Source organism: Phoxinus phoxinus (genome assembly GCF_949152265.1).
Source record: "Phoxinus phoxinus genome assembly, chromosome: 1".
Lineage (NCBI taxonomy): Eukaryota > Metazoa > Chordata > Actinopteri > Cypriniformes > Leuciscidae > Phoxinus > Phoxinus phoxinus.
In genome coordinates, this window is record NC_136876.1 from 176128 (window position 1) to 202500 (window position 26373).

The window sequence follows — 26373 nt, forward strand, 5'->3', positions numbered from 1 at the left end:
TAATGAGAAACTTTCTCGTAATAATGACTTAACATCTCGTAATAATGACTTAACATCTCGTAATAATGAGAAACTTTCTCGTAATAATGACTTAACATCTCGTAATAATGACTTAACATCTCGTAATAATGAGAAACTTTCTCGTAATAATGACTTAACATCTCGTAATAATGACTTAACATCTCGTAATAATGACTTAACATCTCGTAATATTGACTTTACATCTCGTAATAATGACTTAACATCTCGTAATAATGACTTAACATCTCGTAATAATGAGAAACTTTCTCGTAATAATGACTTAACATCTCGTAATAATGACTTAACATCTCGTAATAATGACTTAACATCTCGTAATAATGAGAAACTTTCTCGTAATAATGACTTAATATCTCGTAATAATGACTTAACATCTCGTAATAATGACTTAACATCTCGTAATAATGACTTAACATCTCGTAATAATGACTTAACATCTCGTAATAATGAGAAACTTTCTCGTAATAATGACTTAACATCTCGTAATAATGACTTAACATCTCGTAATAATGAGAAACTTTCTCGTAATAATGACTTAACATCTCGTAATAATGACTTAACATCTCGTAATAATGACTTAACATCTCGTAATAACGACTTAACATCTCGTAATAATGACTTAACATCTCGTAATAATGACTTAATAATGACTTAACATCTCGTAATAATGACTTAACATCTCGTAATAATGACTTAACATCTCGTAATAATGAGAAACTTTCTCGTAATAATGACTTAACATCTCGTAATAATGACTTAACATCTCGTAATAATGAGAAACTTTCTCGTAATAATGACTTAACATCTCGTAATAATGACTTAACATCTCGTAATAATGAGAAACTTTCTCGTAATAATGACTTAACATCTCGTAATAATGACTTAACATCTCGTAATAATGACTTAACATCTCGTAATAATGACTTAACATCTCGTAATAATGACTTTACATCTCGTAATAATGACTTAACATCTCGTAATAATGACTTAACATCTCGTAATAATGAGAAACTTTCTCGTAATAATGACTTAACATCTCGTAATAATGACTTAACATCTCGTAATAATGAGAAACTTTCTCGTAATAATGACTTAACATCTCGTAATAATGACTTAACATCTCGTAATAATGAGAAACTTTCTCGTAATAATGACTTAACATCTCGTAATAATGACTTAACATCTCGTAATAATGACTTAACATCTCGTAATAATGACTTTACATCTCGTAATAATGACTTAACATCTCGTAATAATGACTTAACATCTCGTAATAATGAGAAACTTTCTCGTAATAATGACTTAACATCTCGTAATAATGACTTAACATCTCGTAATAATGACTTAACATCTCGTAATAATGAGAAACTTTCTCGTAATAATGACTTAATATCTCGTAATAATGACTTAACATCTCGTAATAATGACTTAACATCTCGTAATAATGACTTAACATCTCGTAATAATGACTTAACATCTCGTAATAATGAGAAACTTTCTCGTAATAATGACTTAACATCTCGTAATAATGACTTAACATCTCGTAATAATGAGAAACTTTCTCGTAATAATGACTTAACATCTCGTAATAATGACTTAACATCTCGTAATAATGACTTAACATCTCGTAATAACGACTTAACATCTCGTAATAATGACTTAACATCTCGTAATAATGACTTAATAATGACTTAACATCTCGTAATAATGACTTAACATCTCGTAATAATGACTTAACATCTCGTAATAATGAGAAACTTTCTCGTAATAATGACTTAACATCTCGTAATAATGACTTAACATCTCGTAATAATGACTTAACATCTCGTAATAATGAGAAACTTTCTCGTAATAATGACTTAACATCTCGTAATAATGACTTAACATCTCGTAATAATGACTTAACTTCTCGTAATAATGACTTAACATCTCGTAATAATGACTTAACATCTCGTAATAATGACTTAACATCTCGTAATAATGAGAAACTTTCTCGTAATAATGACTTAATATCTCGTAATAATGACTTAACTTCTCGTAATAATGACTTAACATCTCGTAATAATGACTTAACATCTCGTAATAATGAGAAACTTTCTCGTAATAATGACTTAATATCTCGTAATAATGACTTAACATCTCGTAATAATGAGAAACTTTCTCGTAATAATGACTTAACATCTCGTAATAATGACTTAACATCTCGTAATAATGAGAAACTTTCTCGTAATAATGACTTAACATCTCGTAATAATGACTTAACATCTCGTAATAATGAGAAACTTTCTCGTAATAATGACTTAATATCTCGTAATAATGACTTAACATCTCGTAATAATGACTTAACATCTCGTAATAACGACTTAACATCTCGTAATAATGACTTAACATCTCGTAATAATGACTTAATAATGACTTAACATCTCGTAATAATGACTTAACATCTCGTAATAATGACTTAACATCTCGTAATAATGAGAAACTTTCTCGTAATAATGACTTAACATCTCGTAATAATGACTTAACATCTCGTAATAATGACTTAACATCTCGTAATAATGACTTAACATCTCGTAATAATGAGAAACTTTCTCGTAATAATGACTTAACATCTCGTAATAATGACTTAACATCTCGTAATAATGAGAAACTTTCTCGTAATTACGACTTAATCCACGCACATGCGGTCAGCAGCAAGCGACTGAAGCAAGGCGTGCTGTGTATCATGAGGAACTGTTTTGAATGTAAGTATGTCTGTATAAGAACAGCTCAACACTTTTTTAAAGTAATTTGCAAGGTTCAGTGTTATTCGCTTAACTTAGTTGTCGTTCCCATTGGTAGATAAATGGTCGATTACTAAGTTGGCCAAATCTCTTTGATTATGTCGCGCTTGTTAATCATTGAACACTATACACGCAAGTGAAACGTGAGACGAAATACTGCTATGTTTGAACCGCGAGCTAACTGAGCATGTTTTCCCCTGCCGAGGTGCGTTTAATCATGGAACGTAATCAACAGCATAGCGCAGAACCAAACATTTTACACTGCCCGAACTAAGGGACTGTCCCTAAACTCTCGATACAGACCCCAAGATGAGGCAGTGTGGAAGCAAGTTCAAAACCAGTTTAAAACAGCCCCAATCTAAACAACATTTTCAGAGAAAGAAAACCAGCCATATAAAACTGACCATGAGTTTACTGTAGTAACTATGGTTTTGATATACTCATAATGTGTGTTAATGTTTTTTAAGTACAATACTTGTTGTAATCAAACTTGTCATAATAATAATAATAATGATTGGGTTGGGTGAAGGCCTATAGAGGATAAAACTGATATGCATGTCTACAGGATGGATGATCTAATTGAGTTTCTGCGAATGAGGAATGTTCCAGAGGAAACCACTGAGAAACTGGAACTAGAAAAGGTGAGGCAATGCAGCTGGACAAACAACGTGGCACAGATGCAGCAGTGGAAGAGCACAGTTCTTCTATCAGGGTAACATATTTGATTAAAGATTATAAGGGTACATGTATTTAAAAAAAATAATGAAGTGCACAGATAAATCATTTATAATACACACTACAATATTACATATAAAAATACGAATTGTAAAATTTGATTTCATGCCGACTTTAAACCTATCGACTAGCTCACGTAGCATGACGTTTGTGGCTCTTTATTATTTTGTATAATTTTTGCTACTCTTTCAATTTATTTCAAAGATTGAAATCAAGCTTCCCTGTGTTGTGTAAACTCTTAACAACAAAGTTATCTAAAAACCCAATGAGTGAGCAAACATTTAGGTGAGATCTTGATATACAACCCGGTCTCACCCCAAAACGTCATATACTGACGGGTCTTGACCATACGTCAACATACGACGAAAAGGGTTCCCCTATAACGTCAATATGAGACGCAGACATAAGCGCACCAGCAGCGCCTCCTAGCGGTACCCTAACGCATACCTAAACCCAACCATACCCGAATCGTCACACATGGACGTTATAGGGGTACCCTTTTCGTCGTATGTTGCCGTATGGTCAAGACCCGTCAGTATGTGACGTTTTGGGGTGAGACTGTGTTATGATATATATTAAATAAAATAAAATCGCAAATATTCTTAAAATATCATACCATTTTGAGGCTATATCGCCCACCCGTAGTGTATATATAGAGAGATACAGATGTTGAAAAGATATAAAATAGCATAAATTAAGTACAACATTTGTATGTTTGCTCTCTTGAAGCTGCACATGCACTCAGCTTATATTAGAAATCCTTAGATTCTTCAATGGGCCCTTTTCCCATTGCATGGGTTCTCAGAAAGAGAAGTTGTCATAGTTTGGTAAACGTTTACAGTGTTGAACGATAGATGACAGCAAATATTATTTTTTTTCATTTGCTCCAGTAGTGATAAAAATGAGAGATTGATTACTGCAGTCAGAATAGAGAACGATCATTCCCTCAGCCGTTGTATTAGAACATCCTCACATCAGCGTTGATTTGTTGTTGTTGTGTTGTGTCATTTACTGACAAGGTTATATAACACAATATATAGCATTATAAATGTGTATTAACTTTACTTCATTTGGCTAAATGAACTGTACTAGATTTGTGTTGGTGATAACTCTGGAAAAGCATCATCAGCACAGTCTGTGAAAAGGGTCCATGTAAAATAAATAAATGTATGAGTCTATGTAACACTTTGAATTTAATTATATATAAATATAAAAAAATAATTGTTGTACTTATTCTTGATTTTAGGATGAGTACAAAAGTTATGCGCCTGAAACAAACATTTATATTAGTGCTGTCAATCGTTTAAAAAAATACTAGATTATCACAAATTATTTGATTAATCGAGATTAATCGCAATGAAAAAGACGTTTTTTATACGTTGTAATATATTTTTATAATGTAATTATTTCACAGTTAATCTCCAGATTAATGTAGAAAGAATATAAAGACATTACATTTTAAATACTTGTTATGTACGTTTAATGTCATCTTTTTACGAATGAAGGCCAGTATCTCGTTAATGTCTCGTTAAAAATGATCCCCTCCAATTTCAAACATTTATTAGCCTTTAAAAATATAACATTTAATTTAAGTGAACTTAAAACAATCCTCACATAAACCCATAATAAATGTCATATTTACCTGTGCCCCTCATGTTTAACAGGAAGGAAATATACAGAAAAATAAAGTTATCAAACAGTCTGCACTGCATAAATTATAACTTAAATATGGATTAATCCTTATCAAAGCTACACAAGTTCTTGAGTATAGGAGCAGTGAGTAATTTTCTCTGTTACATTTGTTCTCATTCTTTAAATAACTTTACTGACAGACAGCATTATTGGCTGCTGTCCCTTTAAGACCTGCCGCTCTTCACTTTCTCACAACTCTTTAGTCTTTACGTTCATTTAAGACTTTAACTCGTTTAAGACTTTAACTCGTTTAAGACTTTAACTCGTTTAAGACTGCGATTTTTGACAAATCTGACATAATTCCCAGTAGTCAACACGTTGATCCCACAGTGATCTCTCTAGTCTCCATATGATCACAGTGTGAGTTCACAGTGATCTAGAAGTGTAACCGGCCCGCAGCGCACTCACTGTGTGCTCATGATATGGCCAGTGTGAGTCACCCCAGCTGGAAATGTTATTGGACATGGACTCCAACATCGCTCACACGTCAAATTTTGGTTGAAAATGAACTTTGGGTTGACGTCTAAACATCTGATGTCAGGCTCCAACCTCATTAAACATCTCCACACACAGCATTACCAGCTTCACTTATTACTAACCAGACGTTATTTCTGTCATATGTGTACATAAGTCCTTACTGAGATTAGCAGAGGTTTAGATGTTGATGATTTATTGAAATGAATAGTTTGGGTTGATGTCGCCATTAAGGTGGTCAGTGTTTGCTTTGGTTGGGCAGTTTGACTTGATGTTTTAATGTTAGTTTTTCTCTGGCTGCTGTGACTGTCTTATGGCCAGAACAGGAAGAGAAGTGATCCGATGATGATGATGATGATGATGACTCTCTTCTACAGTTAATGTATGTTTGCTATTAATTTCTAATAATTGATTATAGTAATGTTAATATAGCATGACTTTCAACACTGATTAAATAAGACAATCCGTATAATAATAAAAAAAACACCTAAACATTTTGAACTACTGTTTCCCTTAGACACATTCAAACCTCAAGAATCAGCGTGTGAATCTCAATAACGGTGACATGCTTCATGCCGCAATGCATTCTGGGAGCCACTGAGGAGTTTAGTATGATGCACCCAGAATGCATTGCACCGTTATTGAGATTCATGCGCTGATTCTTGAGGTTTGTCTCAATGAAGGGATTTAAAATGTAATGTACAAAGTGTTTTGTTTTTTAATATTAAATACTCTGTATTAAAAATGTAAAAGATTAAAATGCTGCAGGATCTCATGCTGTATAAATCCTGGACTTTTAATATCATGTAACGTTGATACTAGAGACCATTGAAATCAGGATGATAATATATTTCTAATCAACAAGTAGCCAACATACTTGATCACATTTTCTCTTGCTATCACAAACACTCACAGCAGCCAGAGAAACACTAACATTAAACAGTCAAAGCCAAAGAGCCCAACTAAACATCTGAACCAACTAAACTAAACCAGTTAAACTAAACCAGTTAAACTAAACTAAACGAGGTCAACTAAAGCAAACACTGACCTCCACAATGGTGACCAAGCCAAACTATTACTTTCAAACAAACTTCTTTTAAGAAATTCAGTCCTGTCTGCTGGGAAACTTCCCACTGAATCTTTTTCCTGCGCATGCGTCGCGAGTGAGCGCTGTGTTTGTGTTTGAAGCTCCGTCGACTTGATTCATAAATCGTTGATTTTGTTCTTTACACTCATTTAGAAACGAGCATTTTCTATTTTTCCAGCGTGTGAACATATCTCCGATACTACTCTCTATAAAAAACAATCGGATTGCTTTGATATCGCTGGTTATATTCAACTTTCCGAACTTCCGTTACTATCTCTAATGATAGCCCGCTAGCATTGCACGCGTGGCCTCGCCTATCGACCGTCTTATTTACACTCGAATCACTGAAATCGCTCTGTTTGTGTTGGAGTTTGTGTTTGTGTTTGTGCTTGTGCTTCGAATCGCTTGTTTGTGTTTGAAGTTTGTGTCTGTGTTTCGAATCGCTTGTTTGTGTTTGTGTTTCGAATCGCTTAACTGTTAGTTTGTGTTGTGTTCGAATCGCTTTGTTTGTGTTTGTGTTTCGAATCGCTTAACTGTTAGTTTGTGTTTCGAATCGCTTTGTTTGTGTTTGTGTTTCGAATCGCTTAACTGTTAGTTTGTGTTGTGTTCGAATCGCTTTGTTTGTGTTTGTGTTTCGAATCGCCTAACTGTTAGTTTGTGTTTCGAATCGCTTGTTTGTGTTTGTGTTTCGAATCGCTTAACTGTTAGTTTGTGTTGTGTTCGAATCGCTTTGTTTGTGTTTGTGTTTCGAACCGCTTTGGTTGTGTTTGGAGTTTGTGTTTCGAATCGCTTGTTTGTGTTTGTGTTTCGAATCGCTTAACTGTTAGTTTGTGTTGTGTTCGAATCGCTTTGTTTGTGTTTGTGTTTCGAATCGCTTTGTTTGTGTTTGTGTTTCGAATCGCTTTGTTTGTGTTTGTGTTTCGAATCGCTTAACTGTTAGTTTGTGTTTCGAATCGCTTTGTTTGTGTTTGTGTTTCGAATCGCTTAACTGTTAGTTTGTGTTGTGTTCGAATCGCTTTGTTTGTGTTTGTGTTTCGAATCGCTTAACTGTTAGTTTGTGTTTCGAATCGCTTGTTTGTGTTTGTGTTTCGAATCGCTTAACTGTTAGTTTGTGTTGTGTTCGAATCGCTTTGTTTGTGTTTGTGTTTCGAACCGCTTTGGTTGTGTTTGGAGTTTGTGTTTCGAATCGCTTGTTTGTGTTTCGAATCGCTTAACTGTTAGTTTGTGTTGTGTTCGAATCGCTTTGTTTGTGTTTGTGTTTCGAATCGCTTAACTGTTAGTTTGTGTTTCGAATCGCTTTGTTTGTGTTTGTGTTTCGAATCGCTTAACTGTTAGTTTGTGTTTCGAATCGCTTTGTTTGTGTTTGTGTTTCGAATCGCTTAACTGTTAGTTTGTGTTGTGTTCGAATCGCTTTGTTTGTGTTTGTGTTTCGAATCGCTTTGTTTGTGTTTGTGTTTCGAATCGCTTTGTTTGTGTTTGTGTTTCGAATCGCTTAACTGTTAGTTTGTGTTTCGAATCGCTTTGTTTGTGTTTGTGTTTCGAATCGCTTAACTGTTAGTTTGTGTTGTGTTCGAATCGCTTTGTTTGTGTTTGTGTTTCGAATCGCTTAACTGTTAGTTTGTGTTTCGAATCGCTTGTTTGTGTTTGTGTTTCGAATCGCTTAACTGTTAGTTTGTGTTGTGTTCGAATCGCTTTGTTTGTGTTTGTGTTTCGAACCGCTTTGGTTGTGTTTGGAGTTTGTGTTTCGAATCGCTTGTTTGTGTTTCGAATCGCTTAACTGTTAGTTTGTGTTGTGTTCGAATCGCTTTGTTTGTGTTTGTGTTTCGAATCGCTTAACTGTTAGTTTGTGTTTCGAATCGCTTTGTTTGTGTTTGTGTTTCGAATCGCTTAACTGTTAGTTTGTGTTGTGTTCGAATCGCTTTGTTTGTGTTTGTGTTTCGAACCGCTTTGGTTGTGTTTGGAGTTTGTGTTTCGAATCGCTTGTTTGTGTTTGTGTTTCGAATCGCTTAACTGTTAGTTTGTGTTGTGTTCGAATCGCTTTGTTTGTGTTTGTGTTTCGAATCGCTTTGTTTGTGTTTGTGTTTCGAATCGCTTAACTGTTAGTTTGTGTTTCGAATCGCTTTGTTTGTGTTTGTGTTTCGAATCGCTTTGTTTGTGTTTGTGTTTCGAATCGCTAAACTGTTAGTTTGTGTTGTGTTCGAATCGCTTTGTTTGTGTTTGTGTTTCGAATCGCTTAACTGTTAGTTTGTGTTGTGTTCGAATCGCTTTGTTTGTGTTTGTGTTTCGAATCGCTTAACTGTTAGTTTGTGTTTCGAATCGCTTGTTTGTGTTTGTGTTTCGAATCGCTTAACTGTTAGTTTGTGTTGTGTTCGAATCGCTTTGTTTGTGTTTGTGTTTCGAACCGCTTTGGTTGTGTTTGGAGTTTGTGTTTCGAATCGCTTGTTTGTGTTTCGAATCGCTTAACTGTTAGTTTGTGTTGTGTTCGAATCGCTTTGTTTGTGTTTGTGTTTCGAATCGCCTAACTGTTAGTTTGTGTTTCGAATCGCTTGTTTGTGTTTGTGTTTCGAATCGCTTAACTGTTAGTTTGTGTTGTGTTCGAATCGCTTTGTTTGTGTTTGTGTTTCGAACCGCTTTGGTTGTGTTTGGAGTTTGTGTTTCGAATCGCTTGTTTGTGTTTGTGTTTCGAATCGCTTAACTGTTAGTTTGTGTTGTGTTCGAATCGCTTTGTTTGTGTTTGTGTTTCGAACCGCTTTGGTTGTGTTTGGAGTTTGTGTTTCGAATCGCTTTGTTTGTGTTTGTGTTTCGAATCGCTTAACTGTTAGTTTGTGTTTCGAATCGCTTTGTTTGTGTTTGTGTTTCGAATCGCTTAACTGTTAGTTTGTGTTGTGTTTCGAATCGCTTTGTTTGTGTTTGGAGTTGTGTTTGTGTTCGAATCGCTTTGTTTGTGTTTGGAGCTCCGTCGAATTGATTCATAAATCCTTGATTTTCTTCTTTACACATTTTTGTGTTTCGAATCACTTTGTTTTTGTTTGTAGATCCGTCGAATCTCCATTTCTCTATTTTTATCTACTTTTCCAGCGTGTGAACATATCTCCGATACTACTCTCTATAAAAAAACAATCGGATTGCTTTGATATCGCTGGTTATATCCAACTTTCCGAACTTCCGTTACTATCTCTAACGTTAGCCCGCTAGCATTTGCACGCGTGGTCTCGCCTATCGACCGTCTTATTTACACTCGAATCACTGGAAGGATACGGGTTCTATCCATGATTTCAGTCCTAAATTAGTAGTGATATTGGTAGCATCACTGCTAATTTATTGTTCATCTGTCATAATGGCGAATACATCGGATGTGTGTCTACCTCTGAGTGCAGGTGAGGACACGTTTGAGCTGCATTCGGTGCGGTTGGAGCTGGAGTCCGTGGAGAAGCAGATCCGTGATCTGCTGGGGAGGCAGGCCGAGCTGCGAGACCGACGATCAGCGCTTGAAGCATCACGCGCCGATGCTCACAAGTCAGTGGTTAGTAACTTTTCGACTCCGGCCTCCTCTACTCCGTGTATTTCTCTGCACAGGACCCGAGCATCCCTGCCCTCATTCACCCCGACACCGACACAGCACCATGGACCCTGGATGATGCCACAGCGGAAGACACGAGCCAGGACCAGAGCAAGGACCTCTCCGCCCCTCCCGGTCTTCGAGATCTCCACCCGGAACCGCTTCTCCCCTCTTCGCGAGATGGAACGCGACGACGCTGTGATCATCGGCAGTTCCATGGTCCGGCATGTCCGCGCTACCTCAGGTAAAGGTATGGTGCGCACTCACTGCTTTCCTGGTGCTCGTGTTCTCGATGTCGCTGCGCAGGTCCCCGAGATCCTGAACGGTGACGAGCGCGTCGGAGCTGTCGTGCTGCACGCGGGGGTGAACGACATCAGGCTGCGGCAGACGGAGGTTCTGAAGAGGGACTACAGGAGCCTGATCGAGACGGTACGCAGAACATCGCCTGAAGCAAAGATCGTCGTGTCTGGACCGCTTCCCACGTACCGACAAGGACAAGAAAGGTTCAGTAGATTGTTTGCACTAAATGAATGGTTGATGTCATGGTGTAATGAACAGAGACTGCTCTTTGTAAATAATTGGAATCTGTTTTGGGAGCGACCTAGGCTCTACCGTGCTGATGGCCTGCACCCCAGCAGAGTCCGGCTGTTCTGTCGGACAACATCTCAAAGACGTTACACACCATATGACTAGTAAGTCAAAGTCCAAATCACATTCTTTGCTGTCCCAAATTAATTGATATAAGTACCAGTGTAGAACACTATATAGAAACTTTGTCTATTCCTGGTTTAGTGAGGCCAAACAATAAATCTACTGCAGGATCTAAGAAAAATCTAATTGTGATTAAACCAGAAAATCTCAATATTAGTGAACAAAAACAATTTCTAAAGCTAGGTCTTCTAAACATTAGATCGCTTACACCTAAGGCGGTTATTGTAAATGAAATGGTCACTGATAACAGCTTCGATGTACTCTGCCTTACTGAAACCTGGCTTAAACCAAATGATTATTTCGGTCTTAATGAGTCCACTCCCCCAGGATACGGTTATAAGCATGAGCCCCGTCTGATTGGTCGTGGCGGCGGTGTTGCAACAATCTATAGAGAGATATTCTTAATGTTACTCAGAAAACAGGCCACAGGTTTAATTCGTTTGAAGTACTTGTTCTAAATGTTACTCTAGATTTAATTATATCATATGGAACCGATCCAACCGATATAGATATTATACCGCAAAGTGATGATGTCACTGATCATTACATGGTGACTTGCATACTACGTACGGCTGAAATGTGTCATGTTGCGCCGCGTTATCGACCAGGCAGAACAATCCTTCCAACTACTATAGATAGATTCTTGAATAGCTTACCTGATCTATCTCCGCTCCTCAGTGAACCCAAACTAACAGATGAGCTAGAGGAAATGACTAGCAGTATGAGCACCATTCTCTCTAGTACATTAGAAACTGTTGCACCAATTAGATTAAAAAAGGTTAGAGAGAAAACTAAAGCACCATGGTACAACAGTGCTACGCATGTTATCAAGAGAGAAACTCGTAACTTAGAGCGCAAATGGAAACAAACTAATTTAGAGGTCTTTAGAATCGCGTGGAAAGACAGTATGTCACGTTATAAAAAGGCTCTAAAAGCAGCCAGGGCTGAGCATCTCCACAAACTAATAGAAAATAACCAAAACAATCCAAGGTTTTTATTTAACACCGTGGCTAGATTAACAAATAAACAGACATCACCTGAACAAAATATTCCGTTACATCTTAATAGTAATGATTTCATGAATTTCTTCACTGAGAAAATAGAAAGCATCAGAAACACAATTGTAAATGTACAATCTTTGACAGCGTCTTATGATTCAGCCTCAATTATCGCCCCTCAAGAACAACTACAGCGCTTTACAACTATAGGACAGGAAGAGCTAAATAAACTTATCACTGCATCTAAACCAACAACATGTTTATTAGATCCAATACCCACTAAACTACTGAAAGAAGTGTTACCTGTAGTGGAAGAGCCTCTTCTCAATATTATTAACTCGTCTCTATCTTTAGGACATGTTCCAAAAACATTCAAGCTGGGAGTTATAAAACCTCTTATTAAGAAACCACAATTAGACCCACATAATCTAGCAAATTACAGACCCATTTCAAATCTTCCATTTATGTGTAAAATATTAGAAAAAGTTGTGTCCGCTCAATTGTGCTCTTTCTTGCAAGAAAACGATATCTATGAAAAGTTTCAGTCAGGATTCAGGCCACATCATAGCACAGAAACTGCGCTGGTTAAAATTACAAATGATTTACTTTTAGCTTCTGACCAAGGCTGTATCTCAATACTAGTTTTACTCGATCTTAGTGCTGCGTTCGACACTATAGATCATAAAATACTCTTAGATCGACTTCAAAATTACACTGGTGTTCAGGGACAGGCATTAAGCTGGTTTAGATCGTACCTATCAGACCGTTACCATTTTGTCCATTTAAATGGGGAAAAATCAAAGATAACGTCAGTAAATTATGGAGTGCCGCAAGGATCTGTATTAGGCCCCCTGCTATTCTCAATTTATATGCTGCCACTTGGTAATATTATAAGAAAACATGGAATAAGTTTCCACTGTTATGCTGATGACACTCAATTATATATTTCATCACGACCAGATGATAACACTAAATTATCTAAAATGACAGAGTGTGTTAAAGATATAAAATATTGGATGACGTGTAATTTTCTTCTATTAAATTCAGATAAAACGGAGGTATTACTGATTGGTCCAAAAAACTGCCCACAAAACCTCTTACAATACAACCTTAATCTAGAAGGACGTCCTGTTACTTTATCCTCTACAGTAAAAGACCTGGGTGTTATACTAGACCGCAACTTGTCTTTTGAAAATCATATTTCAAATGTCACAAGAACAGCCTTTTTCCACCTTAGAAACATTGCTAAGCTACGTAACATGCTATCAGTTTCTGATGCAGAAAAGTTAGTTCATGCATTCATGACCTCGAGACTAGATTACTGTAATGCTCTATTAGCTGGTTGTCCTGCATCCTCCGTAAACAAGCTACAGTTAGTCCAAAATGCAGCTGCTAGAGTTCTTACCAGGTCAAGAAAATATGATCATATAACACCAATTTTATCATCTCTACACTGGTTACCTATTAAGTTCCGTATCAACTACAAAGTATTGTTACTGACCTATAAAGCCCTAAATGGTTTAGCTCCTGTGTATTTAAGAGATCTTCTATCGCCATATATTCCATCGCGCTCTTTAAGATCGCTAAATTTGAGGCTTCTGGTCGTACCGAGGATAACTAAGTCCACTAAAGGAGGGAGGGCGTTTTCACATCTAGCTCCTAAACTCTGGAATAGCCTTCCTGATATTGTCCAAGGCTCAGACTCGCTCTCCCAGTTTAAAACTAGATTAAAGACGCATCTCTTTAGCCAAGCATTCACATGATGCATCTCATACCTTTTATACTACAGTTAAATCAGATCAAATGCATTCATATTATGAACAGCAGCTACGCTAATTATTTCCCATCTGCCTTTTTTGTTGTTATCTCGGGACGCCTGTCCCTATAACTCAAATAGAGTTCGTCAGCTCCAGTTATGTATCCAGCCTCTCATGGAGACTTCAGATAACCCAACGCCTGTGATGAGACGACTCGACGCCTGTGAAGAGACGACCCAACGCCTGTGAAGAGACGACCCAACGCCTGTGAAGAGACGACCCAACGCCTGTGAAGAGACGACCCAACGCCTGTGAAGAGACGACCCAACGCCTGTGAAGAGACGACCCAACGCCTGTGAAGAGACGACCCAACGCCTGTGAAGAGACGACCCAACGCCTGTGAAGAGACGACTCGACGCCTGTGAAGAGACGACCCAACGCCTGTGAAGAGACGACCCAACGCCGGCGATATGTTATGCCCTAAATTTTGTGATTAACTAACTGTATTTTTGTGTGTATATTTTTGAAATGTATTTTCTGTAAAGCTGCTTTGAAACAATATGTATTGTGAAAAGCGCTATACAAATAAACTTGAATTGAATTGAATTGAATTGAATCTTTAGCTTAATGTTCTATCAATGTTATCACTAAACATGTTTAAACTGTTTTTTAGAAAGTGTTATCCTACCTTTTTAGCAGAACATTCTGGTAACAAAACTAAAATTAGCTACAGAAAACATCACAAGAACATAACATAAAGCTCTCCAATCATTCATAGAACAATGACCTGTTGTGGCCATAGCATGAGCACACAGTGAGTGCGCTGTGAGGTTACACTTTTACTGTGAACTCGATTACTAACGTCGTGACCACATGGTGGCAGCACTTGACTGGGTTGTGTTATTGTCCGTTCAAGCGCGAAAGAACTCTATTCTGGCGCAGGATACTGGCACGTGTCTTTCTGTGCACTGTGTGTGTGTCAGGACATTCACAGGCAGTGTGTTCTCTTGAATGGGTTAAAAGCATTTGAATGAATAATAGCGTGGTCATATAATGTAATGCTAGCTAAAGGACGACGGCAGAAAAAACAGATGCTGCGTTAATGGCGTTACATTTTTGTCCAGTTTAACTCGCTAAAATATTTATCTTATGTGTTAACATTGACAGCACTAATGTGTATATATATGTGTGTGAAACCATTTATCAGTGAAAATTGTATGACATGCAAACTCAAAATGTCAAATATTAAACCTGCATTTCCTTTTTTTCTAGATTGATGCCAGTGTTATCGAACTAATGACAGATGAACAGCTAAAGACATACTTTCCATCATATGGTGATCGTTTGGCCAGTTTGGGATTTTGTAGACAGAAAGCCAGTAACAGGAAATCAAAACTTTTTGAGCGATTGAAATCTAAAATATCCAAAAAATGTAAATATGATGATTCTGCCACAACAAGTCAACAACACGCAGCAAAGGATGCTCAGAAGACTGAAATCTTCAAACAAGTGAGAGCAAGAAGGGGTGGCACACGAAAAGTAGATGTATCAAAAGAATCCAAGAAATCTGATTTGATTCAGCGAGCAGTCGAGCTGTGTTTTGCAGATGGAAAAAGCCCTGAGGGAGACATCACTGAGTTTGATGTAGATTTAAAGGATTACAAAGAAATGTCTATTGATGAAGACATCACAGTTGGAAAACTGTATGCAGACACTAGGTTTCCACCTTTACGGTTCTACCTCAGAAACGTAGCTCTGGCTCACATATGCAGCAGGAGATGGATGTGGCTCTCTCCACACGGGGACTGATCAGTTCCCCAACAGATATGCCAGCTGGAAGATCAGGAAACACAGATAACACAGATGTGATTTACATAGGAACACTGAACCAGAGATGCCTTTCCTTTATTCAACAGAGATCATTTCCTCCAGCCCAGATGAGAATGCTCTGGATGACCGCAACACTGTCACATCTGTCACTGGAGACATTTTTAATGTGGACGATCAACTTTTGGATGACACATTACCTCTCTCCCCTCTGAACACCATTGCACATAGTGAACACATAAAGAGGATCGTAGTTGTCCACCGTGGTCATGTCCTCCCAGAACTCATTGCTCATTTTTTAGATGAAAGCGTGTTAGGGTGTGAAATAAAAATTCTAATTACTGCACCAGATGGAAAACTTGAGGGGCCATGATGAAGGAGGAGTTGTGAGAGACTGCGTGGATGTACCGCTGTACTGTTCATTTTGCAAAAGTTTTAAAGATTTTTGTAACTATTATAAAGTGGCACAGTTATTGTCAACTGTAAGACTGTTTGCAGTTGCTGCTCACTGATGAGCATTTCTACTTACTTTTGTCTTACAGATATACAAATATTGCACAATTTCAGTGCAAAGATATGGATGTTTTTCCCCTTTGACCCAGTAGCACTACATCCAAACCTGTTGTGGCGTTGCTGTGTTTATGCGTTGCTGTTAGTTGACAATGTGTTTGTGACAACAGTGAGCATTGCTTTCCTTTCAGTTTGTGATGTGTGAAGGATATGTTGCAATGCAAAGATGGTGTGCTGGTTTCAACAACAGTACACCCAATCCTGTTTCGTGAAAACTGTACATAACCATACACTTTACCATTGTTTCTGTTTAAAGAATTGCCTGCTTGCTTTGTATATGCAGCACAAAACCCATGCAGCTTTTTCTATTTTTATTTTGAACATTAGTAGGCCTGCCTTTTCATTTCAATTAAACGTTCCACAGCATTAAATAAGTACATGCAAAGCTTGACACCAATAAAGTGAATTAGTGTACAAGTCAAATGAAATGCATTGTGTGATCATATCAAGGTATTGCTGCCCGACATTTTGTCTATCACTAAGCAGAAAATAATATTTGTTTTTAGATATGCTTCACAAATCATTTTAGTCTGTGGTACTTAGTTCATTATTGATCAACTCCCTGAGTTTGATATAAAAGTCCACAGTTGAATAGACATCTTTTGACATATCCAGATTGGGTTCTGTAATGTTCATCAAACACGTCTTTGTCACATGGGTCGTCTTTGAATACACATTCCTCAGACACGCTTCATCTTCTTGTGGGCCTACAGGGGGCGAGTAATCTCTTGCTCAATATAACTGAGGAACTGCATGCATGATGTCTGGGCGACCATTTGGAGATCGAGAGTTATGTATTGATCGTATTCTATGATTGTTCCAAGATGATGTCACTTGATCCAGTTCCTCCTGAAAAATAAAATGAATAAAAAGTTATTTACATGATGGGTTCATCATTTAGTCAGGAATGATACCAAAGTACCCTTACAAAAGATGATTATTTTGGCATAATGTAATTTGCAGTTACTTTACTGTGAGCAGTGTTGGGTAGTTGAAGGCTGATCGCAGCGTATAGTTACTTCATAGATTGCTTTCCCTGCAGGGCTAGGGTTAGGGGCTGTGGGTCCATGTCCCCTTACACTGATATCCAGAACCATTTTATTTTACCTTTATAGGGATATTTTTTTTCTAGCCTTATGAACTGTATCTGTCATCTTTTATGTCAAATTCGTATATTTAATAATAATAAAATAGAAAGACACTTTAGGTTTTTACCATTCAAATTAAATCAGTATCAACAAAATCCAATCTCAGAAGTGACTGCATTTACACAGCAATTACGATTGCAGAAATGTTGTTATGAGATAAATGTTTTAAATGTAAAAAAGTTTAATAGTCTATAGAGATATGAAATTATAAATTTAAATACACAATTAAAACTGATAGTAGGTGGCAGTAAGCCACTGCCTTAATGAGTGAGTCATTGAACCAAAACTTCTGTGGAGTCGGGTTCTTAATGCACGGGTTTAATGCACAGGTTTAATGCTCAGGTTTAATGCACAGGTTTAATGCACAGGTTTAATGCACGGGTTTAATGCACGGGTTTAATGCACGGGTTTAATGCACAGGTTTAATGCAGGGGTTTAATGCACAGGTTTAATGCACAGGTTTAATGCACAGGTTTAATGCACAGGTTTAATGCACGGGTTTAATGCACGGGTTTAATGCACAGGTTTAATGCAGGGGTTTAATGCACGGGTTTAATGCACGGGTTTAATGCACAGGTTTAATGCACGGGTTTAATGCACAGGTTTAATGCACAGGTTTAATGCACAGGTTTAATGCACAGGTTTAATGCACAGGTTTAATGCAGGGGTTTAATGCACAGGTTTAATGCACGGGTTTAATGCACAGGTTTAATGCACGGGTTTAATGCACAGGTTTAATGCACGGGTTTAATGCACAGGTTTAATGCACGGGTTTAATGCACAGGTTTAATGCACGGGTTTAATGCACGGGTTTAATGCACGGGTTTAATGCACGGGTTTAATGCACGGGTTTAATGCACGGGTTTAATGCACGGGTTTAATGCACGGGTTTAATGCACGGGTTTAATGCACGGGTTTAATGCACAGGTTTAATGCACGGGTTTAATGCACGGGTTTAATGCACGGGTTTAATGCACGGGTTTAATGCACGGGTTTAATGCACGGGTTTAATGCACGGGTTTAATGCACAGGTTTAATGCACAGGTTTAATGCACAGGTTTAATGCACAGGTTTAATGCACGGGTTTAATGCACAGGTTTAATGCACGGGTTTAATGCACGGGTTTAATGCACGGGTTTAATGCACGGGTTTAATGCACAGGTTTAATGCACGGGTTTAATGCACAGGTTTAATGCACGGGTTTAATGCAGGGGTTTAATGCACGGGTTTAATGCACAGGTTTAATGCACGGGTTTAATGCACAGGTTTAATGCAGGGGTTTAATGCACAGGTTTAATGCACAGGTTTAATGCACAGGTTTAATGCACAGGTTTAATGCAGGGGTTTAATGCAGGGGTTTAATGCACGGGTTTAATGCACGAGTTTAATGCACGGGTTTAATGCACGGGTTTAATGCACGGGTTTAATGCACGGGTTTAATGCACGGGTTTAATGCACGGGTTTAATGCACGGGTTTAATGCACAGTTTTAATGCACAGGTTTAATGCACGGGTTTAATGCACGGGTTTAATGCACAGTTTTAATGCACAGGTTTAATGCACGGGTTTAATGCACGGGTTTAATGCACGGGTTTAATGCAGGGGTTTAATGCACAGGTTTAATGCACGGGTTTAATGCACGGGTTTAATGCAAGGGTTTAATGCACGGGTTTAATGCAAGTGTTTAATGCACGGGTTTAATGCACGGGTTTAATGCACAGGTTTAATGCACAGGTTTAATGCACGGGTTTAATGCACGGGTTTAATGCAGGGGTTTAATGCACGGGTTTAATGCACAGGTTTAATGCACGGGTTTAATGCACGGGTTTAATGCACGGGTTTAATGCACAGGTTTAATGCACAGGTTTAATGTACGGGTTTAATGCACGGGTTTAATGCACAGGTTTAATGCACGGGTTTAATGCACGGGTTTAATGCACGGGTTTAATGCACAGGTTTAATGCACAGGTTTAATGCACGGGTTTAATGCACGGGTTTAATGCACAGGTTTAACGCACGGGTTTAATGCACGGGTTTAATGCACGGGTTTAATGCACAGTTTTAATGCACAGGTTTAATGCACGGGTTTAATGCACGGGTTTAATGCACGGGTTTAATGCAGGGGTTTAATGCACAGGTTTAATGCACAGGTTTAATGCAGGGGTTTAATGCAGGGGTTTAATGCAGGGGTTTAATGCAGGGGTTTAATGCACGGGTTTAATGCACGGGTTTAATGCAGGGGTTTAATGCACGGGTTTAATGCAGGGGTTTAATGCACAGGTTTAATGCACGGGTTTAATGCAGGGGTTTAATGCAAGGGTTTAATGCACGGGTTTAATGCAAGTGTTTAATGCACGGGTTTAATGCACGGGTTTAATGCACAGGTTTAATGCACAGGTTTAATGCACGGGTTTAATGCACGGGTTTAATGCAGGGGTTTAATGCACGGGTTTAATGCACAGGTTTAATGCACGGGTTTAATGCACGGGTTTAATGCACGGGTTTAATGCACAGGTTTAATGCACAGGTTTAATGTACGGGTTTAATGCACGGGTTTAATGCACAGGTTTAATGCACGGGTTTAATGCACGGGTTTAATGCACAGGTTTAATGCACGGGTTTAATGCACGGGTTTAATGCAGGGGTTTAATGCACAGGTTTAATGCACAGGTTTAATGCACGGGTTTAATGCACGGGTTTAATGCACAGGTTTAACGCACGGGTTTAATGCACGGGTTTAATGCACGGGTTTAATGCACAGTTTTAATGCACAGGTTTAATGCACGGGTTTAATGCACGGGTTTAATGCACGGGTTTAATGCAGGGGTTTAATGCACAGGTTTAATGCACAGGTTTAATGCAGGGGTTTAATGCAGGGGTTTAATGCAGGGGTTTAATGCACGGGTTTAATGCACAGGTTTAATGCACGGGTTTAATGCACGGGTTTAATGCACAGGTTTAATGCACGGGTTTAATGCACGGGTTTAATGCACGGGTTTAATGCACAGGTTTAATGCACAGGTTTAATGCACAGGTTTAATGCACAGGTTTAATGCACGGGTTTTAATGCACGGGTTTAATGCACGGGTTTAATGCACGGGTTTAATGCACGGGTTTAATGCGTTGTGCCATGTAACTACCAGATTGCATTTCATAAATAATCTACCCATCACTACTTTAGAGATACACAGTAATTGTCAACAGGTTTAAATGTAATGTTTAATAGACTTAAAGGGATATTTTACCCAAAATTTACATTTTGTCATAATTTACTCTCATGTTGTTCCAAACCTGTAGGCCTAATTATGAGTTTCTTTCTTGTGTTGAACACAAAGGAAGATATTCTGAAGAATGTTGATAACCAAACAGTTTTGGGTCTCCATTGACTTCCATTGTATGTTTTTTATATGGAAGTCAAAGGGGACAAAACATCCATCAGAACATCTTCCTTTATGTTCAACAAAAGAAAGAAACATATTTAGGCCTACAGGTTTGGAACAACATGAGGGTGAGTAAAATGTGGAGATGGTCCTCACTGCAGAACACGAAATCCAGGGAGAGGAGTTAGATCCAGATCCAACTCCTCCCACCTTACTTGATCCCTAACCCCACCCCTAAATCCAACTCCGCCCCCCTGGATCTCATGTACTGCAGTGAGGTGCTACTGAAATTTTGGGTGAACTTTCCCTTTAAAAACAAATGAACAAAATAAAACATGTGACTTACCTGTATTAAGTTTTGAAAACAGAATTGGATCAAACATTTGTCCAGGAAAGTGTCAGCATAATGTCCATCCTCTTTTAGATTGTCTAACAGGTTCATCTAAACCTGTATGCACTGACTCCTGTGTAAGCCACCACCTCTCCATCCGCTGAGTGCTGGTGCTCGGCCCAAACCTGACGCAAGCAGAGTCGGATGCGTTCATGATGCAGACATTTCGTCATCTCTGCGACACTGCCGTTCTCTGTGCCAAGATCCAGTCTCTCCACATGAGGGCAGCCCTCCGCCTCTGTGACAGCGGTCATACCCAGCAATAACCCGAGGATCAGTGTTGGTTCTGGAAGCTTCAAGCCACATCATTTTCTTGAAAACCCGTCGATGCACCCACTTATTTTAATTCCGTATGGTTTTAATTTATCGTATCCATCGATACGCCACACATAATTAGGTCCACGGCTGACAGTGATAACTCCTCTCTGTCTCTCTGTCTATCTGTCTCTCTGTCTCTCTGTCAGTGATAACTCCTCTCTGTCTCTGTCTCTCTGTCTCTCTGTCTCTCTGTCAGTGATAACTCCTCTCTGTCTCTCTGTCTCTCTGTCAGTGATAACTCCTCTCTGTCTCTCTGTCTCTCTGTCTCTCTGTCTCTCTGTCTATCTGTCTCTCTGTCTCTCTGTCAGTGATAACTCCTCTCTGTCTCTCTGTCTCTCTGTCAGTGATAACTCCTCTCTGTCTCTCTGTCTCTCTGTCTCTCTGTCTCTCTGTCTATCTGTCTCTCTGTCTCTCTGTCAGTGATAACTCCTCTCTGTCTCTGTCTCTCTGTCTCTCTGTCTCTCTGTCTCTCTGTCTCTCTGTCAGTGATAACTCCTCTCTGTCTCTGTCTCTCTGTCTCTCTGTCTCTGTCTCTCTGTCTCTCTGTCTCTCTGTCTCTCTGTCTCTCTGTCTCTCTGTCTCTCTGTCAGTGATAACTCCTCTCTGTCTCTGTCTCTGTCTCTCTGTCTCTCTGTCTCTCTGTCAGTGATAACTCCTCTCTGTCTCTGTCTCTCTGTCTCTCTGTCTCTCTGTCAGTGATAACTCCTCTCTGTCTCTGTCTCTGTCTCTCTGTCTCTCTGTCTCTCTGTCAGTGATAACTCCTCTCTGTCTCTGTCTCTGTCTCTCTGTCTCTCTGTCTCTCTGTCAGTGATAACTCCTCTCTGTCTCTGTCTCTCTGTCTCTCTGTCTCTCTGTCAGTGATAACTCCTCTCTGTCTCTGTCTCTGTCTCTCTGTCTCTCTGTCTCTCTGTCAGTGATAACTCCTCTCTGTCTCTGTCTCTGTCTCTCTGTCTCTCTGTCTCTCTGTCAGTGATAACTCCTCTCTGTCTCTGTCTCTCTGTCTCTCTGTCTCTCTGTCAGTGATAACTCCTCTCTGTCTCTGTCTCTCTGTCTCTCTGTCTCTCTGTCTCTCTGTCAGTGATAACTCCTCTCTGTCTCTCTGTCTCTCTGTCTCTCTGTCTCTCTGTCTCTCTGTCAGTGATAACTCCTCTCTGTCTCTCTGTCTCTCTGTCTCTGTCTCTCTGTCTCTCTGTCAGTGATAACTCCTCTCTGTCTCTCTGTCTCTCTGTCTCTCTGTCTCTCTGTCTCTCTGTCTCTGTCTCTCTGTCTCTCTGTCTCTCTGTCTCTCTGTCTCTCTGTCTCTCTGTCTCTGTCTCTCTGTCTCTCTGTCTCTCTGTCTCTCTGTCAGTGATAACTCCATGAGCCAGCATTTCTGATGCCTCCTCCTGTAACCATGCGACTGCCCTGATGTTTGATGCTGAATGAAAGCTACCACATCAGCTTCATCAGTCTTGCTCTTCCTCCTCCAAAGCTGGTGTTTAGGGTGCGATTGCTAAATTTGACTCCATGTGCCTCTTTCAGTAGAGTTAGTATTTCCCGATCTGTTAGTCCTCGTCTGAAATACTGCTCTATTCGTTTAAAATCCATGGATCAAGCAGAGGCCCGATGTTAGCAAGAATCCGCATCAACAACAACCGTCGCCTATCCATGGAGCCGTAGCGCGCATAATGCGTCACAATTATAGTTTCGTTATTACGAGAAAGTTTCTCATTATTTATTATAATTACGAGATGTTAAGTCTCTTATAATTAAGAGATGTTTCTCATTATTACGAGATGTTAAGTCGTTATTACGAGATGTTAAGTAACATTATTACGAGATGTTAAGTCATTATTACGAGATGTTGAGTCGTTATTACGAGATGTTAAGTCACTATTACGAGATGTTAAGTCATCATTACGAGATGTTAAGTCATTATTACAAGATGTTAAGTCGTTATTACGAGAAGTTAAGTCATTATTACGAGATGTTAAGTCATTATTACGAGATGTTAAGTAACATTATTACGAGATGTTAAGTCGTTATTACGAGATGTTAAGTCACTATTACGAGATGTTAAGTCATTATTACGAGATGTTAAGTCATTATTACGAGATGTTAAGTAACATTATTACGAGATGTTAAGTAACATTATTACGAGATGTTAAGTCGTTATTACGAGATGTTAAGTCATTATTACGAGATGTTAAGTCATTATTACGAGATGTTAGTCATTATTACGAGATGTTAAGTCGTTATTACGAGATGTTAAGTCATTATTACGAGATGTTAAGTCATTATTACGAGATGTTAAGTAACATTATTACGAGATGTTAAGTCATTATTACGAGATGTTAAGTCATCATTACGAGATGTTAAGTCATTATTACGAGATGTTAAGTCATTATTACGAGATGTTAAGTCATTATTACGAGATGTTAAGTCATTATTACGAGATGTTAAGTCATTATTACGAGATGTTAAGTAACATTATTACGAGATGTTAAGTAACATTATTACGAGATGTTAAGTCATTATTACGAGATGTTAAGTCATTATTACGAGATGTTAAGTCGTTATTACGAGATGTTAAGTAACATTATTACGAGATGTTAAGTCGTTATTACGAGATGTTAAGTCATTATTACGAGATGTTAAGTCGTTATTACGAGATGTTAAGTAACATTATTACGAGATGTTAAGTCATTATTACGAGATGTTAAGTCGTTATTACGAGATGTTAAGTCATTATTACGAGATGTTAAGTCATTATTACGAGATGTTAAGTCATTATTACGAGATGTTAAGTAACATTATTACGAGATGTTAAGTCATTATTACGAGATGTTAAGTCGTTATTACGAGATGTTAAGTCGTTATTACGAGATGTTAAGTCATTATTACGAGATGTTAAGTCATTATTACGAGATGTTAAGTAACATTATTACGAGATGTTAAGTCATTATTACGAGATTTTAAGTCATTATTACGAGATGTTAAGTCATTATTACGAGATGTTAAGTCGTTATTACGAGATGTTAAGTCGTTATTACGAGATGTTAAGTCGTTATTACGAGATGTTAAGTCGTTATTACGAGATGTTAAGTCATTATTACGAGATGTTAAGTCATTATTACGAGATGTTAAGTCATTATTACGAGATGTTAAGTCATTATTATGAGAAAGTTTCTCATTATTACGAGATGTTAAGTCATTATTACGAGATGTTAAGTCATTATTACGAGATGTTAAGTCATTATTATGAGAAAGTTTATCATTATTACGAGATGTTAAGTCATTATTACGAGATGTTAAGTAACATTATTACGAGATGTTAAGTAACATTATTACGAGATGTTAAGTCATTATTACGAGATTTTAAGTCATTATTACGAGATGTTAAGTCATTATTACGAGATGTTAAGTCATTATTACGAGATGTTAAGTCATTATTACGAGATGTTAAGTCATTATTACGAGATGTTAAGTCATTATTACGAGATGTTAAGTCATTATTACGAGATGTTAAGTCATTATTATGAGAAAGTTTATCATTATTACGAGATGTTAAGTCATTATTACGAGATGTTAAGTCATTATTACGAGATGTTAAGTCATTATTATGAGATGTTAAGTCATTATTATGAGATGTAAAGTCATTATTACGAGATATAAGTCATTATTATGAGAAAGTTTATCATTATTATGACTTACAGAATTATTATTTTTTACTCAACTGTGGCGGAAATGGGCTTCCATAATTATACACTACTATTACATTTAAAAATAATAATAATGCAACAAATAAAGTGATTATGTTTTATTAATTTGTATTAGCTTTGTTAAAAGTGTGATTGAATGATGTGAGTTCATTTGCACAATCATGTATTTGCTATACAATGAAAATATTCGAAAACCAGTTATAATGAAGTAATGATGCAATCCTTTAACTCTTCACTCTTGAGTGACGCACAGTTACATACAATTATCATCATGTGACATCTTATTTAATGTAACCAGTAACCTTACGACCAAAGATCGTTATTCTTCCACTATAATTAAGTAGATGAGACTAAATTGTTAGATTTGGCATATAATCAAAGACTAGCACTGACACTTAGTGACAGCAGTTAGTAAAAGATCATCAAGATCATGCGTTCAGGATCACAACGCGCATGCGTGAATCGCGTCTCTCTGCAAGAAATACCGGCAAATCCTCATGATCACGTCTTTCTTTTTTATGATTTTTTTTTCGTAACATAATTTTTTTAATGCACGTTGTAACATGACCGTGTGTCATCTTAATAATTGTATCTGATCTTAAAACATAATCCCATAGATTAGTTTAATGTCGAGCCCTGTCTGTATGGATGCAGAATGATGCCAGTATTGTGAAGAAAGAGATTAATGTGATATATACCCGCGGAATCACTGCCTCTGTTCACCAGAAACCGCTCGGCGGTGGTTTCGATTCCGCAGCACAGAAACTCTCTGCTTCCGCTGACGTGGCGCGCGCGCGGGCCAATGGGTGTGTGTGTGTGTGTGTGTGTGTGTGTGTGTGTGTGTGTGTGTGTTCAGCATTCAGACAGTGAGAGAACAGTGAACACACCGCATCTTTCCGGACTCAACCGCAGCTCGTATATTCAGTAATAGACCAGGCAAGTTTATTAATATATAATATCGCACAATACATAAGCTTATGTTAATGCATTCATAGTGCTCTGCGTAGAAATAATCTAAATGTATTATTTTAAGAAAACAAAAACTTGTAATTGTTTTTTATTTTTTATTTGTATAGTCCGTTAAGACGTAACCCATTGGCAGTGTTGGTTTTGGGGCATTAAATATAATGTTGTGTTTTGCAGTGGAATAACCGGCTCGTGATGGACGGGTGCGCGCAGCTGTGTAAATGTTTCCTGATCTTGT

The 26373-nt window shown here is 37.9% G+C and overlaps 2 protein-coding genes across 3 annotated transcripts in view; both read left to right on the forward strand.

Annotated features, from left to right (window-relative positions):
- Positions 1 to 10015: 10015 nt before the first annotated feature.
- Positions 10016 to 26373, forward strand: part of LOC307006888 (uncharacterized protein) — a gene marked incomplete at its 3' end in the record, with an annotated part of 285408 nt that continues 269050 nt past the window's right edge. Inside the window, exon 1 of the mRNA XM_079628372.1 lies at positions 10016 to 11061. Within this exon, the coding sequence (XP_079484498.1) occupies positions 10148 to 11061 (914 nt within the window). The 5' untranslated portion in view covers positions 10016 to 10147. The remainder of the gene's footprint in view (positions 11062 to 26373) is intronic.
- cd9r (CD9 molecule related) overlaps positions 25982 to 26373 on the forward strand; it is a 12427-nt gene continuing 12035 nt past the window's right edge. Inside the window, exons 1-2 of one of the 2 annotated variants that reach the window (XM_079633449.1) lie at positions 25982 to 26105; positions 26313 to 26373. The exon at positions 26313 to 26373 is cut by the window's right edge and continues 17 nt beyond it. In XM_079633449.1, the coding sequence (XP_079489575.1) occupies positions 26331 to 26373 (43 nt within the window). In that variant the 5' untranslated portion in view covers positions 25982 to 26105; positions 26313 to 26330. The remainder of the gene's footprint in view (positions 26106 to 26312) is intronic. The other variant, XM_079633448.1, reaches the window with a different exon arrangement.